General features: G+C 47.7%; 1 protein-coding gene across 1 annotated transcript in view; it reads left to right on the top strand.

Annotated features, from left to right (window-relative positions):
* Positions 1 to 12,326, top strand: part of LOC119436488 (S-adenosylmethionine synthase-like) — a 32,147-nt gene extending 19,821 nt beyond the window's left edge. The window contains exon 9 of the mRNA XM_037703352.2: positions 11,465 to 12,326. Within this exon, the coding sequence (XP_037559280.1) occupies positions 11,465 to 11,567 (103 nt within the window). The 3' untranslated portion in view covers positions 11,568 to 12,326. The remainder of the gene's footprint in view (positions 1 to 11,464) is intronic.
* The last annotated feature ends 4,076 nt before the right edge of the window (positions 12,327 to 16,402 follow it).

Here is a 16,402-nt window from a genome sequence, read left to right as displayed (position 1 = left end):
ATTACGGAACGGTGACGTATCAAACAGGAACATAATACGTAGGAGCCAATGGGCTTTAGGTAGGGACTGCGATAACAGTGTAGCACCTGAGTAATGTCCAGGTTCTCCCTCGCTCTCGAGGGTACGGATGTTGCTTCCCCACTTGGGCGTCCGAGACGCACCGCCAGACACGGTCTACGCAAGTGGGGGATACTGCCGCTAAGGATAGCGGCGACGGGTTCGCTGGATGCTTCTGGTAGATTGAAGTAGATAGATGACGATTGAAAAGCACTTTCTATTTACAACTATTTACATACAATTACAAATACAAGGCGGGACTGGAACGCATACGGCGACCCTATATCGGCGGAGCCGATGGTTCATAGCTCCATACTTTGTCCAGAACTCTTCGTCGGGGCAACGGGGCCACCTTTTCTACCCTTCGGTGCCCCACCTCAAACATTTACAGCCCAATCGTTCTCCGGCTTGGCGAGTGGTCTCCCGGTGCACCAATCACTAATCCTGTACTAGGATCGTCGTGCGAGGGGTTCGCCGGCATTTCCAGTATTGCGCTTCTTCCAAGCACCCTTTCCTCTACCACCTTCTACGGTGTTTTCTCCTTTCCTAAAAACAACATACAAACAAAAAATTCACAAAGTAGGGAAGGTTACAAATGCATAGCAAACATACTCCCGCGCAAAGCCACAGGTAGCACCTGCAAGCCGAAGCGATTGACCTTTGCTGTGACCCCTCCTCCGCTCGTACCTATACGAAAAACCGATAGCGTAGTTGCTACGGGTCATTTGTCAATGAAAGCTGTCAACCGACACTTTAGGCTCTGTTCAGTAAATGCTTGCTCAGAGAAGCTTTTCGCGACGGTCACTTGGCAACGATCTCCGAAATGAGTTGTCAAAACAATTACAATGGGAAAGAGGCACGTGAATAGTGAGTACTGCATTCACGCGTTCTGTGCCGATGACACGCCTGGCACGCGCACCCCGGGAAATAGCGGTAGTTGCGGACCTCTTAGCTTTTGCTGTCAGGGCGACCACACGTGATGTACGTAACGAAGCACCGATATTCCCTCTTCTTGAGGTCTGCTTTGTGCACTAATGGGCACTAAACGAGTCGTCGTGCACCGTCCTGTCATCGCTCAGAGCCAGTAGGCCTGCAAGTTCATCTGGTTTCATCTGGTTAACCGTAATCGCGTTCGTCACGTTTGACACCACTTGAAAGCGTGTCTCCGAATAATTTTTGGAACCGTGCGCCGTAACCATACCTGCCAACTCTTCCGAATTTTCCGTAAAATGTATGAATTTGGACCCGTCTTACAATTTTACGAATGTTGGCTCAATTTTTACGGAAAAGTGGTTATATTCGCGAAATTATTTTTTTAAATTCTTAATAAAGTCGCACCGTTGCTGGTGGGCGGGGGCGCCACTTGCATAGGAGCGCATAGAGATGGTGGTGTGCGCTGTAACCTTTATTGTCTGCAGAGTAAGGACATTTTTCACTCTGTGACGTTGCCGTCGTCATCAGATCGTTGGACGACCCGATGATGGCCGGACATCACTGGTTGTCGTTACTCTCAACATAGAGACCCACCTGTACATAAGTGGCGCCCCCAGAGACGACGGCGATTTCGGGTGGATGCGGCAGGCACAGTTTTTATATCGGAGGCTGTGGCTTGTCGTCTCGCCTGTCACCTTCGCTAGGCTTTTTTCCCGAGTATGACCTGTTTTGTGGGCCTCACTTTTTTTTTTTTTTTTTTTTGCGATGTGCTGCTGCATCGGGTGCAGTGCGACTCCAGTACTGTGGTGTTTCGTAGCCGTAGCAGCTGTGAAGTGTGATGGCGTGCTCGAAGCCTCGTCAGTACTAGACTCCATCAGTACTTCCAAGTGTGTTTGCGAAGTCGTACCGTATTTACACAATTGTAGGTCGACCCATTTTTCCAAATTTCACAATCCAATGTTGGGGGGTCGACTTAGAATCGAAACCGAACCGTGTACCGCTAGTAGCGGCAAGAGAAATGAGAAATCAGGGGCGCTACGGCGTGGTTGAAACTTCGCACCTACGTTTCCATGGTTACGGTAGAAGCGTAGCGTATTAATTTACCGTATTGCATACATTTTGATTACGCGCACCACGAGCGCACGGCTCTTGTGGGAGCATCGATCATGGAAGAGCCGCCGTTTGGGGGGTATTGGTAGTTAGTGGAAGAGCCGCCGTTAGGGGGGTATGGTAGTTGGCGGAAGAGCGTTTCTTTGAAATACGATTGTTTTCGACGGCCGCGCACATCTCTCACTTCTGCTGTTGTGCTGAATTGTCGCGCCTGTCATGAGTGCCAAGAACTTTCGGCGCTCATTCACAGCAGCGTTCAAATGGGCTGCTATCCTCTATGCTGAGGAAACTAACAACTGCACAGCGGGAAGCAAGTTTGGAGTCAGTGAACGTGTGGTGAGGCAGTGGCAGCTTCAGCGCAAGGAAATTTGGCCTCCCTGGCTACTGTGTGCGGGTGGGTCCTCTCTGCGTGGGCGGCTGTACCGCACGATGTCGTGGTGCGGTCGTTCGCGAAGTGTGGACTCGCACTTGATGACGACGTGCTGTGGGACGGCAGCAGTGCCAGTGAGGTCAACTCTAGCGACAATGAGTAGTCTTAGCAACCCCATCAATAAATTTCCTTTGTGTGAATGCACTCGCGTGGTGTTTCTCTCCCCCCTCCCTTTTTTTTTTTTTTTTTTGTGAGACATGCAATTTTGGGGGGGTCGACCTACATTCAAGTCGACTTACAATCGTATAAATACGGTATTCCTCGGCAAAATTCCTGTGCCCCCCCCCCGGTCGTGAGTGTACGAATTTAAAAGTCTTGAGGTTGGCAGGTATGCGTAACCGGCAAAGGTCGTTGACCCGTCACGACTTGCTGCCACTAATCGCCCCTCCACGCGCCGGGTATAATCGGGCAGTGTCATGAGCCGTGCGCCTGCCTAATCTCGGCGCCGTCACCATGACAGGCATCCGCCGCTGACCATCAATTATCCTATTGTGCTTTGCATGTCAAGCAACGAACATTGACCAAATACGCTAGTTGTCTCTTAAGCTTTCCTTTGCAGCCGTTCCCTTCAACGGGACGAAAAGGGTGGAAAATGCCGGTTTCAAGCTTGCAGAGCTACAATTAAAGGCATAACTCGTTCTTCTCAAGCAGTAGGCTTACAACCTGAAAAAGTGACAATGACTTTATTTCCAACAAACATTGTTGGAAAAAATACAACAGTGAACGTATCAATAGGGTTACACTGTAACTTCTACTGAATAATTTCCAGTCATTCAATAAAAAATTGCTTGCTTTTAGGCAGTCTATGTATGAATTGGTCCCATTTGTTATTTGGCCAGCTCACCATATTGACATCCCTTACAAAAAATGTCAAGTGCTGTAGTACTACACTTCTCTCCAGCATATGCAACACCGTATGTACACCCGTGAGCAAAAGTATACGGACCACAGGGTTGGCGAAAAAACTGAATTTCTTCGTAATTAACAAGCATAAACTGGAATTGACGAGTGCACTGAAAAGTTCCCAATCCCAAGTTTGGACTGCAGTCCTAAATGTCAAGTTGCGTTCCCAGGCAGAGGAAAAAATCGGCTTCATTGCGCCACCCCTGGTCCGTATACTTTTGCTCATGGGTGTACTACAGTGCAGTCCACTTACGATACCACATATAACGATATATCAATTATAACAGTGAGTCAACAGTATCAACTTATGCATTAGGGCTATGAGAAAAAAGCCATATACAGTGGAATCTCGATGATACGAATCTCACGGGGTCACGAAAAATATTCGTATTAGCCGAAATTCGTATCATCGAAACAATTAAAACTAGCTAAATTACGGGGGGGTGAGAGCATCAGATCGCGAAAATCGCGAGAAAAATTTATTTCTGAAAACCACGCGTTTCGGTATCTGCAACGCCTAATCTACCCTGTATCAAAATGGTTTGGCTGAAAACGTGCTAAAAGTGGCCGAAAAAGATTTATTCCTCAGTGCGCAGGGCGAGAAAACAGCTTTAAATCGCGCAAAATCACCGCAATTCACGGAGACATATCTCGTATTTCCCGCCACCGAGCGCCACCATCTTGGTATCGTTCGAAAGCTCAAAGTTTCGCCGTTCCGCTTCTCAATTCGTACGTCGTCGCCATCTTGTAACAAACGCGCAAACTCAAAAGAAGCGCGGGTATGCGATAGGTAGTCACACGGACCCTCCGATGAAAGCGGCCTCCGATTGGCTGTCGTGCTGAAAGGCGTCTCTCCATTGGTTGCTCCTGTGGCAGGGGCAAGATGGCAATCGCAGTTGTCTGCTTCGTAAACCACGCCGGCGTCTTCACTTGACACGCACAATTCGGATTACTGAGAGCTCCCAGGTTAGTGATGGATCGTCGCTCGTTGGAGAAAAAATTTCGGACTAAGCACGCCTTCGGAATACGGAAGCGCAAGCCTCCTACGGCAAGAAAAATACGGCGGTTAGCGGGAGAAACGGAGGAGCACCCGACTGAACATGCCGCGCTACCTCGCACCGTGGATTACGTGCCGCGCTACTTGCACCGTGTGACTCCGGCGGCGAAACCGACAATCGCCCTGTGCTATCGGCACCGATAACGCAGTCGACGGAAGACGCGCCAACGGAGGCTCCCGCGCCTCGGCGTACGGCTGCGCGAATCAGCCGACATCGTATCTCGGTAGACATAGCTCGCTGCGACTAGGCAAAATGGCGCAAACACAAAGAACACAGCCCGAAGCACAGCAGCCACTCTGTCCGATGGGCGGCCGCCGAAAAGGAGGAAAAGCACGAAACGAAGAAAAGCGCCACCGCTTCAATTTCTTCGTGCCCAGTCGCGGCGTCCGCGCCTCCGCACCAAAAGAGAAAGGGAGAAAGGGCGTGACTGCGCGCTGTTCTCTTTCCGGCCGTCGGTGGAGCGGCGTTTATTCGAATCAACCGACGCGGGTAGAAAATCGATTCGTAACAACCGGACTCTAGCACGTTGCAAAGTGATGGGGCTTGGCCGGGACCACAGAAAAAATTCGTATCCGGAAATTCGTATTAGCCGTGATCGTATCACCGAGATTCCACTGTATAACAATGTTATTCACTGCATATCTGATATAACAATCAAAATACAGTAAAAGCTCGTTAATTCGAATTTCACGGGACCGAAAAAAATCTCCAAATTAACAGAATGTCGAATTATCGAGGGTATCAAGAAAACAATAAACAAATGCTTACCACGTCAACACGCTCTTATTTGCAGTATTAATCAGCTATTTCTGTTTCTATTTTGCATAAACGCAATGCGGAAGCTGCAATTCTCGTCATCTCGCGACTGATTAGAGCTCGCAGCGGCGAAGGTCTCGCAACTTCCTTCACATCGCGGCCGCGGCGCGCGTCTTCATCTAAAACGTGCTTTTCACTAGCGCGCGCACATCCCGTTTATTTTGTTGCCAATGTCGCCGGGTCGCCGCCCATCGCGATGTAGACGGTGCGCCTCTTCCTCATCACAACAGCAATCTCTCTCTTCATCCTCGACAGCTTTGCACTGAGTAAAAACGAAACTATTGCTTGCCGCAACCGCGGCCGCTTTCAGTACGGTCAGGCACGGCGACCTTGCGGTTCTGAAGGCGCGCGGCCGATGCACGCAGAGTCAAACCGAAAATACCGTTTGCTGTAACTGCGGACGAAACCGCTGTCGATATCGACGCGATCATGCATGGCGACTACCGAGTTATGAAGGCACGCGGCCGATGTGCGTACCGAGTCAAAAGTAGTTTCCCGTAACCGCGGCAGACGGAATCGCGGCCGCTATCGAGACAATCGTGGATGGTGACTACGCAGTCATGAAGGCACGCGGCCAACACGGTGCTATGTGCGGCGGTAAACGCAAGCTTAAAGGCACAAATAGGCACAACGCCTTCCGGCGTTGTCATTCCAGTACAATTTTTAGTGACGACTACAGCGATCCGAACTCCGTCGCTTCGTTTCGGTGGACGCTACGTTGTTTTGGCGTGGACCATTCGTGTTCGGAGGGGCGGAAGGGCAACGGGACAGAGGCGCGCGAGGCTTGCGATGCGGAGAAGGATGGGAAAACAACACGCGGCGGCGTGGAATGTCTCAAATTTCTTCTTTTTTTTTTTTTTTTCTTTTCAAGGAGTTCGTATTCCATTGCCTGACGGCACCGACACTGAGTGCAAACGAAACTACTTTTTGCCGCAACCGCTGTGGATGGAAACCGCGGCCGCTATAAACGCGATTACGGATGGCGACTACGCAGTTTTGAAGGCACGCGGCCAACGCGGTGCTATGCGCGCCGGCAAACGCAAGAATAAAAGCTTTAAAGGTTCAAATAGGCACGAAGCGTTCTGGCGTAGCTGTCATTCCTGTACGATTTCCACTGATGGCTATAGCGATGCAAACTCCATTGCTTCATTTCGGTGGACGCTAGCGCCGTTATGGTAGAGTACACTCTAGTTATGGCTCGTTTGCGTCGCACATTTGTGGCGCTCCGTGCTCGCCGAGCACCGAGAGTTGTTCGAATTACCCGATGTGCGGCCAAATACGTCCGAATTAACGAGAGTTTCATTGCATTAAATAATGCAAACGCCTGCCGGGACCAAAGGACTTGTCCGAAATAACCAATTTTCCGAATTAACGAGCTTTTACTGTATTGCCTTCTGGGCAGCGTTTTCCGTGCAGAATCGTGAAATTTCAGTCGCTAGGTTCCCCTTAACTGGGACGGGGCAAAAAGTTTGCCTATGCCAGTTCGTATCTGCCGCCATGAACGCACAGCGCGGAGATGCCGCCTGCGTGCGAATTGCGAACGCCACGGAAAGCATCGCAAGTTGGCGCAGCGTGCAACGAAATGGTGCCAGCTGTTTTGCGTCCGCGTCGCCAACAATCGCACAGGCATCCAGAGAAGAAAAGACGGGGGGAAAAAAAGTGACAAGCAAACGGCATCTGTGCTCCCTTTCTACAGTCTCCTCTCTCTTTCTCTCAGCGTGCGCAGAAGTGCGTCGCGGAGGCAGAGGTAGGTGTGTCGACAAAGTGCAAAGCTGTCGTTTGAGACAAAGCTGCAAATATTGCAAGACTCGAAGTACACGCTCGCGCAGTCAATGATAGCGACGATTCTGAAAACCAAGAGCACCACAATTGTGAAAACTGGAACCAGTTTTTATTTATCGGGACAATATTTATTGTCCTGATGGTGGTCATTGGGACGATAAGTACGCACACACCTTCATGTAGCACCTCTGTTATTAAATCTATCCGTCACGTAAGACAATGAATGGCTCATACCCCCCATTAATGGGGCCTCCCTATTACGACGACAGAAAAGAACTGAAATTCTACGCTGGTGTGATGAGTGGCAATGGAGCCAGCTGTGGAAGAAGACGATGACGAACGCGTGAGCCATGGCACGAGCACGTTGGCACAGTTGTGCCCAGGGGTGCCAACCCTTTCCCCTTGGTCGCCTTATCAGGCGCACACTACGTCATGCACTACGTCATGCATTCACAGAGGATATGCATTTGCTTTTGTTGTTGGCTCATTTACTCTCGCTTTTTAGGGGAGAGTTTTTCTGCGCGGACGCCATAAAATGCCGGATCCTAGCCGTAGACTGCTTCGCTGTAATACCACCCTTTCTGCTCGTAGTGGTGCCAGAGATTTCACACGGCTGTGCAGGCAAAGTTTGAAATACAGTATAGACCACTTATAACTTAACCGCTTATAGTGCAGGACCGGATATAGTGCGGTCTTTTCAGACTCCCTTAATTTTCCCATAGCACTCCATGTATACACGTATCGCTTATAGTGCAGTTGCGGGAAACGAAATACCGGTTACAGTGCGGATGCCTGGGAGTACGGAAGTCAGCGGAGACAGCAAACACTCCCCTCAAACGGGCGCCCCAAGGAGTGGTCGAGGAAGAAAGAGACGAAGTGGAGGAGATGGGCACATGGTGCGAACGAACACCCAGTGAGGCTGAAACCAGAATCTTGAGTGCGAGTCATGAAATATCACGGCGCGCATAGCGAGCGAGGACCATGAAACTGCCATTCAACTGTCACCATGCGCCCCCGCCGTCGTGCAGGCGCCGTCCCTCCAGCCGGCCCGGCGCCAGCTTCCCGAAATTTCGTTTTCTGCCATTATGGGGAAACGGGCGTTTGCCAGCGTGGGCAGTTTCGTTGGCCGGCCTGAGACAGCGCCGCTGCTTCCCTCTGCGCCGTAGCCGCAGCGTGCAAGGTCAACACGTGACTAGAAAGTAGAGGAAGCATAAAGGAGAAAGAAGGGCTCACTGCCATTTTCTACGCGTGGCTATGGTAGCGTGGCTGAGACGTCAGCACGTCGCGCATGTTCCGGCGCAACGCAAAATCGGCGACCTTGCCATTTGAGAGTGGGTGAAATTTTCGCCGCGCTTTTTCTTTCCCCTTTTTTTGTCTTTGTTGATCGCGCGCGACATTGAAGGGTCTCTCCTAAGCTTTTGCGGTGCCGGAGCAATGCTGGTCGGAGGCGCCGCCGCGTGATTTGGTTCGAATTAACGAGATTCGACTCTAAATTGAATGCAAACGTTCTAGCTGCATTCCTCGACTGTCGCATACGCGTGGCTGCTCGCTGCACATGTTTTGCATATGTGCGGGCCTTAAAAATTGTTGCTTTGGTTATAGTGCGGATAGTCGCGACTCCGGCGACTTACGTTATAAGTGCTCTACACTGTATTGGACGGCGTGCTGTAGCATCGCAGAAATTTAGGCCGTCCTTGTACATTATTTATATGGGGGCTAACAGTGGTGTCGCAACAATAAAGAAGCTACCTGGCTCCATTGTACCTACTAGTGGATGCCAAGCATTCTTGACAAATTACGAGGAGATTTGATGCAGTGCCACCTCCCCAAACACTCTTTATAAAAGATATAAAGTGTGTCCTGTAAGGCATCACTTCTCAATAATTTTCCGGTGTTTCGGAATGCCTTGGTGTCTACAAATTTATAAGCAATCAAATGTTGCCCTTACTGTGCCGTCTCATCTATCCTCTGCTTTTTGTTGTTCTTGCTGCACTTGAAAGCTGTGCTTGGCTGCACTGACGGGGAGCAATCCCCTCACCCAAGCCAACTCTACGAGTATTGCAAATTGTCGTCTTGATGGCCAAGCACCTTCTGTAGTCTCCTACTGATTGGCTCAGCATGCTGTGGTAGGACATTTAGGACTTGGTGGCCTAGACTGTTCAGCATGGGGACATGCCAGTCTTGCCTGCTATCCAAATATAGTCGCCAACCGATTTTCTGGACTTCGTGGGGACCGAAAAATAGCCAGAAAAATCAAACAGTCCGAAGAACTCGTTCACCCTAAAAAAAATTATTAGGCTTAGAGTGGCATAAAAAATCATTAATAATGGCCTGCCTCGTACTACGCTTGGAGGCGATCAGATTTGCTTGGATTTGAGCAAGACCGACGTCGTCTCCGCATGCAGTCGACAAGAGTGTCACTGTATTGGCGATCTCCGTTAGCGGCGATCGCCATAGAGATTTAAGAAACAAGCCCCATTACTTTGCACGATGGCCTCCGCAATTTCCACAATCAGCTCCGGCAGCTCACCGTTCGCTCTGGCCATCTCATTCGGCACGTAGCCCAGCGGAGAAGAGAATCTTGCTTACTTTGTAACGGCTCGGCAACGGCACTCTGCCGGAGCTGATCGCGAAGGCACAGGAGGTGGCGCCAATCACACAAATGCGAAGCCGCACGCGTCTCCAAGACGCACGCAACACGTGAAAAGTAGCAGCCAAACTTTAAAAAAAAAATGTATTTCATAAAGTGACTATGACGATAGTGCTGACCGAAAAAAGAAAGTATCGTTCCTTAGAGCGTTTTGTCAGCTAAGGAAGAGCGGGCATAGCCTCCGAGACTGGAAGATGGCACGTGCGTATGTCTTCTAATCTTGGAGGCTATGAGCAGGCCACTGGAAGCCAAGCCTGGGCAAGCCGACTGACAATTCAACATGGTGGCCTCCTAAAACGGATAGCGTGGAGTCGAAAAATCCCTCGGCGACTGTACTATGCTTGGGTGCACATACAGTCGACTTCTATGAATTCGATTCTGATGAATCCTACAAAACTGGTTCAATTATTCAGCAGGTCTTAAACAAAAGCCCGAAAAAACATCGAAACACACTGCTGATTTATTTGGTATCATTTGCCCAATTCTACAACTTTCCTGAATTGACCACACACCGACTTTCTATCTGTTCAATGTAGAAAACGTAGAAATGGCATTAGAGCTGACAAAGTAGAAATCTAACGCCCACCGGATTTTTTAGCAAGGAGAAAAGCACGCGTAATAGTACCATAATGATTCATTGCGAGCTGTTTTCCTTTGATCTTCTTATGTCTGGCCAAACAATAGTTTTTCAGCAAGGTATAACGTGTTCGATGTATTCACTGTCCCCTAAGACCTGCCAAGATAGATGCTGCCACCCAAGGGGTCGCTATTAGGGTTTCCTTAGGCATGTGCATCCTGACCCGTCAAGTTCGAGTTATTTGGTGGAGGTCAATTTTAGGATAAAAACTATGAATGCTTGTGTCCATAGAAATGTCTGGGCTTCGGCCGGGACCTTCGATTGGGATCAAATTAACTGGAGTTGAATTGATGGAAGTCTACTTATACAGCGGCCTCCCTATCCAGCCTTTGGCACAGTACATGCCTACCAAATTTTGCCTATCCAATAAACTGAGTCTTGCCATGGAATTGACTTCACCAATGCATCACCTAACACTGCAGTATCAGAGCCCATCATTGCACTGCTTAAGCTACCAGTGTTGCCCTCCAAAGTTTTGGTTCCTCAGCATTGGACCATTGATTACTGACATTGGATACCATACAGGATTGCAAAGTTGGTGCGCTGTCTGCCCTGTGGTGACTCATGCAAACAGTTTACCGCAGAGAAACTTGGTGACCACAAGCCAGCAGGGCAACCTTAGTGATTTGCCTCTCAGGAGGACCTAACAGCCAGATTATCAGTGCAGAAGATAAATGCAATGCTAGTATCCTATGCTGTGCTTTTAACGTAATGGACATTGGCATCACATTTGACAGAGCATAATTGAACATTGGTGTTTCTGAGGATGTTTTGCTTTTGTTGTAGTTGCTGAATAATATCCGAAATTCAGCCGATAGTATTTGCTTCTTAGACTATTCTAATCAAGTACTACAACAGCTTGGATTGCATTTAAACTGCTAGCACCCTACTGCACCATGTAAGTATTCTGCTCCAGTATTCCTGCGAGCATTGTCTAGCTACTGGACCTGGTATAGTTGCCACAATCAAAGTGCTGGGGTGCACTCAATTGTATTAAGCACTCTTGTGCCTAGTATCCGTTTCCATTTGTATTTCCTGAATAGAGTTGCATTGCAAGTGAACCTACTTGTGGATTTCTTATCTTGCAGGGACCTGCAGCTGAAGAACCCCATCTACCAGAGCACCAGTGCATATGGACATTTTGGTCGCAAAGAATTCCCATGGGAGATTCCCAAGAAACTGGTTTTTTAACACGCGCTATGCCCAGCAAAGTTTTGTGCATACTATCGGGTGGGCACTGTTGTGTGCCATGTGTCTAGGTTTTGCATTCATTTCATTTTGTTAAACAAAAGAAGGTAATCGTCTTGGATAATTAATTCCCCTGCCATTTCTTTTTTCGCCCACATGTCGTTAATAGCTGGCAGATAATTGTGTGCAAGTGTGTGTGTGTGTGCGGACTGCACAAGAACCATCGTCGTCTCTGTGTTCCAGAAGGGTTAGGGTTGTGATTTCTACCATTTGCTCGAGCCTGTCGTGAAGCAGAAACAAATTGGATGAAGCATGTTGTTAAACTGTTTTATGCTTTTCAATTTCTTTAATAAGGTTTCTGCAATATCCTACGAATATAATATAGGGGTCAATTCTTCGTAGACTGTTTTGTGGACGTCTTTTGTTTTTAGCTTGTTTTTTATTGTCTCCTTTATATTGTTGCACACTGGCTTTTGTTATATCTTCCAATGTATTGGAGCTGTGTTCTTCACAGCAATATAATCGTGTACGTTGTAGTGCTGTTGTCTGCCAGGCACTATTAATGCTTTATGAGCGATTGTTGACATGGGCATTTTATTATAGCACTGCAAGAAAGTCAATACACCTGCATTTATTTCGGATATATCGTGGCAGATTCTGAACTCCTTTTATTCGTCACTTCATTGTTCTTCATTTGGCAGAGATTTTGTTACTGTCAAGTAATAAATTCTGCTGCTAAATAAAGGTCATTTTGGCCTCTCATCTCTGTAGTAGTAGTCTTTGTAAATACTTGCTGGTAACGAATCCAGGTAAGTACAATTGTTAGCAAGTTGCTGGCCATAGACTTTGCTGTATTGTCTGCTCGGCATTTTATGAACACATTAAATCCCTATTGCTTAGTAATGTGCACATACTAATGTGAAAAGGGTTGGTAAAGCATCTGCCACTGATAAATCTTGCCATTTTAACAGACCATATCTGCACTTTATCGTAACGGAGACCCAAAAATGTGCCATACTTGTGCTGATCTAGGTGCGTCCTGACACATGATCACTGTTGCAGAGCAGTGTGCAACACCTGCCCAGAACTGATTTGATTTACTGGTGTTGCCGTGTAACCGAGACAGTCTGGAACAGAGGCACTACTTCGAAATTGTTTTCAACCGTTGTGCACGTTCTACTCTATTATCATAAGTGATGTGTAGTGAACTTGTTAGGAAAAACTAAGTACAATGAAATGGATTGCCACTTTATCCATACAGCTGAAGCAATGTGGCTGGGCAAGAGATGGCGACGGTTATGCGTGTACGGCCTGGCGAAGTTGCCCAGTGAGGGCAACCTATCCTGTGGTGCTCTGTCGGACTACTGCCAGCCACCACACAGCATACGAGGCATTCCAACATGAGCATTGCCCACTTTTCAGCGTTGAGTATGCTATGCAAGGTGGCGCAATCAAAATGGGCATGCACCTTCAGCGAAGATTGCCGAGGTGGCTGCGCCTGCCAGCTTAACACTTGGTCGCCAGTGGAAGTGCACGCATAAGCTGGAACACGGCGCTTATGCCTGATATATGAATTAATGCTTGGCACATGTAAACATCACTCCATAATCTGGAGAAGCCTAATTTAATGAATGTTGAATTGGGGAGATCCTTTTCACCAACTATGGTCGCTAGATGCGATGGTGCTCCTTGTGCACTGAGCCATTTTCCTCAACCCACCGTATTGCCTAAGTGGCAGTTAAATTCCTGTCATGACAGCTATGTTACGATAGGGGTGGAATGGGCAAACACTCCTGTTATTAGATTTAGGTGCACATTAAAAAGACGAAATGGTTGTAATGAATTTAGAGACCTCCTCCCCATTATGGCCTCTCGTAGTGTGTGTGTGTGTGTAGCTTTGGGATGTTCAATCCCATAATTCGATGAGTTTTCCCGACTCTAACCTCAGTTCACTGCGCATTCATTTGTGCTCTGAGACTGTCACTCCCACACAACCACTGTTCAGAATATATATATATATATATATATATATATATTGCATTCTGCGAATCCTTGATAATGTGAGCTGCTTCTGCCATTAAAATGTGCTTCATCAAATACCAGGTGTGCGAGTTAAATATTTAAGGACATTTATTTACAGATACTGTCAGCCTTTACACAGGGCTGACAGGAGTGGAATAATGTATAACAGTTAGCATTCTGGAAAACAATTGCGTCAGCTATTTTTGTATTTGAATTTAACAGGTGAAGGGAAAAATTGAAAGCACCAAGTAATAAATAAGGAAATTGTTAGCATATTTACGACTTTACGAATAGCAACAATGGTAACTAAATTCGTCTTCGATAACAGCTGCATGCTTTAAATTGACAGTGCATGTTCATTTCGAGCAATGCTATCGAGTCGTTTAAAAAGATGGCAATCTCCAAGTCACTGTGGCATGCAAGACTATGCCAGCGTAGACGCCTCATACACTCAGTAGCGTCCTTTGGGGTGTATTTTTGCCACAACAATAATTGTCGTCTATCTTGCGTGCGTTTCCTTTGTTGAAAACTGCACTTGCTTCTTTCCTGTCAAGAACGCTGTGTTACGTTGCTAACGCTCTTGCCGTTGGCGACCTGGAATTACCGGGCGGACAGCGTTAGAGGAAAGCCACGCAAGACAGATGACGATTATTGTTCTGTGATCCAATACATGTGTGTCCTAAGCCCGAGCGCTGCAAAATAAATTACCGCAACGGGACACACTCGGGAGCGGCAAGGTAGAAAATTAAGTGATCATATGACATAGCAGTGATAAACGTTGGATCCAAGAATATGAGTTGTGGCTACAAAGTGATTGGCAAATAAGGGAAAAAAATGTTGCAGTTTCACCCGAAAGTAGAAGCATTAATTGCGATAGCAAATTAGTAGAGAGCTATACGGAGTAAGGATAGTAGTTTTATCAGCTGTATAAACTTGGATATGCAGCAGCACCAGCAACGCGCAGAACTGCTGTCGACGCCGCGTTCGCACCGAACGCGCGCGGCGTTGGTGACTTGCCGGTGCCTCAGGGGGCGGCTCGGAGGTTTTCGAGATCGGAACGGGACACTCGCCTCGCAACGTTTCCTCCCTCCCCCCACAGCCTTTCGCGCGACGGAAGAAGTCGCGTTTGCTCTATATACAGGCTGTTTCACCGAACACTTTCAAAAATTCTTAAAGGTTGCCTGTGGCAGATAGCACAATTCTAGCTTATGAGCTGGTCTACTCGAAGAGGCGGACATTACTTGCACAAAAAAATTGAAATGCATAATCGAAAAATTTTAAGAAATTCACTAATTAATTTAACTAATTGCCTGATGGCCCATATTGCAATTTACAAATTGTAGCCTTGGAGTTCGCAAGGCGGATCCACTTGGAACGAATTCTCGGGATGGCACCAGTTTTAGATATTAATTCCCAAACTTAGCGAAGAAATGCATTGGTGTTCCAGTTCGGTTCCAAACAACACGTCGCTTTGTGCATTGAACCATAAAATTAACTGGAACGCGAATGCATTTCTCCGCAAAGTTCGGGAATTGATATCTCGAAACTGGTGCCATCCTGAGAATTAATTCTAAGTGGATCCGCCTTGCGAACTACACGGCTACAATTTGTAAATTGCAATATGGGTCATCAGGTAATTAGTTAAAAGTTAAAAACGTATTTAGTGAGTTTTTGTTAATTATGCATTTCAATTTTTAATTGAAAGCTCATTAACTATAATTGTGCTATCTGCCACAGGCAACCTTACATAAATTTTGAAAGTGTTCGCTAAAACAGCCTGTCTATATGGTGATTGTAAAGAAGTAAAAAGACCCTTAATTCTGCAGTCTTCAGGGAGCACAGCGCAGAACGCGCGTTTGCTCTCCGCCGTGCGTTCGCTCCCCGTGAAAGCGCGCGCTTTCCTTTCACTCGCACATACGGCGCGCGGCGACGGTTTCATCGCCGTTTGACGTCATACGGAACCTCGCGGCGACGCCAGCGGCAGAAATCCGCTTTGAGTGTCCATATAATTGCTATCGCAATAAAAGAAAGCCAAAGAGCAAACAGCGAACCAGATTTAATTCAGAGGCGGACTATATGCAGCTTAGCTGCGTGTTGGAACAGTTCCTAGCCCTGCTTTCTAGTGAACACATGTACGGTGGTGCTCGCACAATTTGTAAGTCATACTGAGCATGGAAGGATGGATGTGCAACTAATTTGTCGTAGCGCGGGTACAACACCACGGACATGGAAGGCACATGGGCGCAAACGAGCGTTTGTGCGGTCGATAATTTATCGTACTATCGACCAAATAAAGTTTACAGACCACGGGATCTCGGAAAACGCCAAATATCCGAGCAGCCTTTAAAAGTAGGGAGCTTTAGTATAGCGGAAAACGCTTACGTTAGCGTGCGCTAACGCAAAGAAAGGCTACAAGGTAGTGTTTTAGGATAGCGGAACGGAGCAAAACGCTAACGCAAATACACTTGGGCGCTATCTCGAGGCGGATACAGCAAACATGAGCAAACCATCTCGTTAAGCCTACTCCGCCGCTAATCGAGAACGTATATCGAAAACAACACCCATTTGTCACCTGTACGCCGCTGTGGAAGCATCGTCACACTAATCTAAAGCAAACACGAGCATTAGTGGGGAACGAATGAGCCGAACAGTGCAAGCCGACGACGCGATAGATCCGAAGTGGACGGCTCTCGCTTCAACAGGCGCCGCCATCTTGTACTACGTACGGAATCCCTTGAGTGTGTTAGCGTTGACCGCTATATTCAGGAAATAGCGTACGTACGTAAGGTGTTCTGCGCATGCGCAATTTGCTGAAC

This window comes from Dermacentor silvarum, chromosome 1 (assembly GCF_013339745.2).
Source record: "Dermacentor silvarum isolate Dsil-2018 chromosome 1, BIME_Dsil_1.4, whole genome shotgun sequence".
NCBI lineage: Eukaryota > Metazoa > Arthropoda > Arachnida > Ixodida > Ixodidae > Dermacentor > Dermacentor silvarum.
Note: the sequence above shows the minus strand (reverse complement) of the source record. Positions and strands in the feature narration are given on the sequence as shown.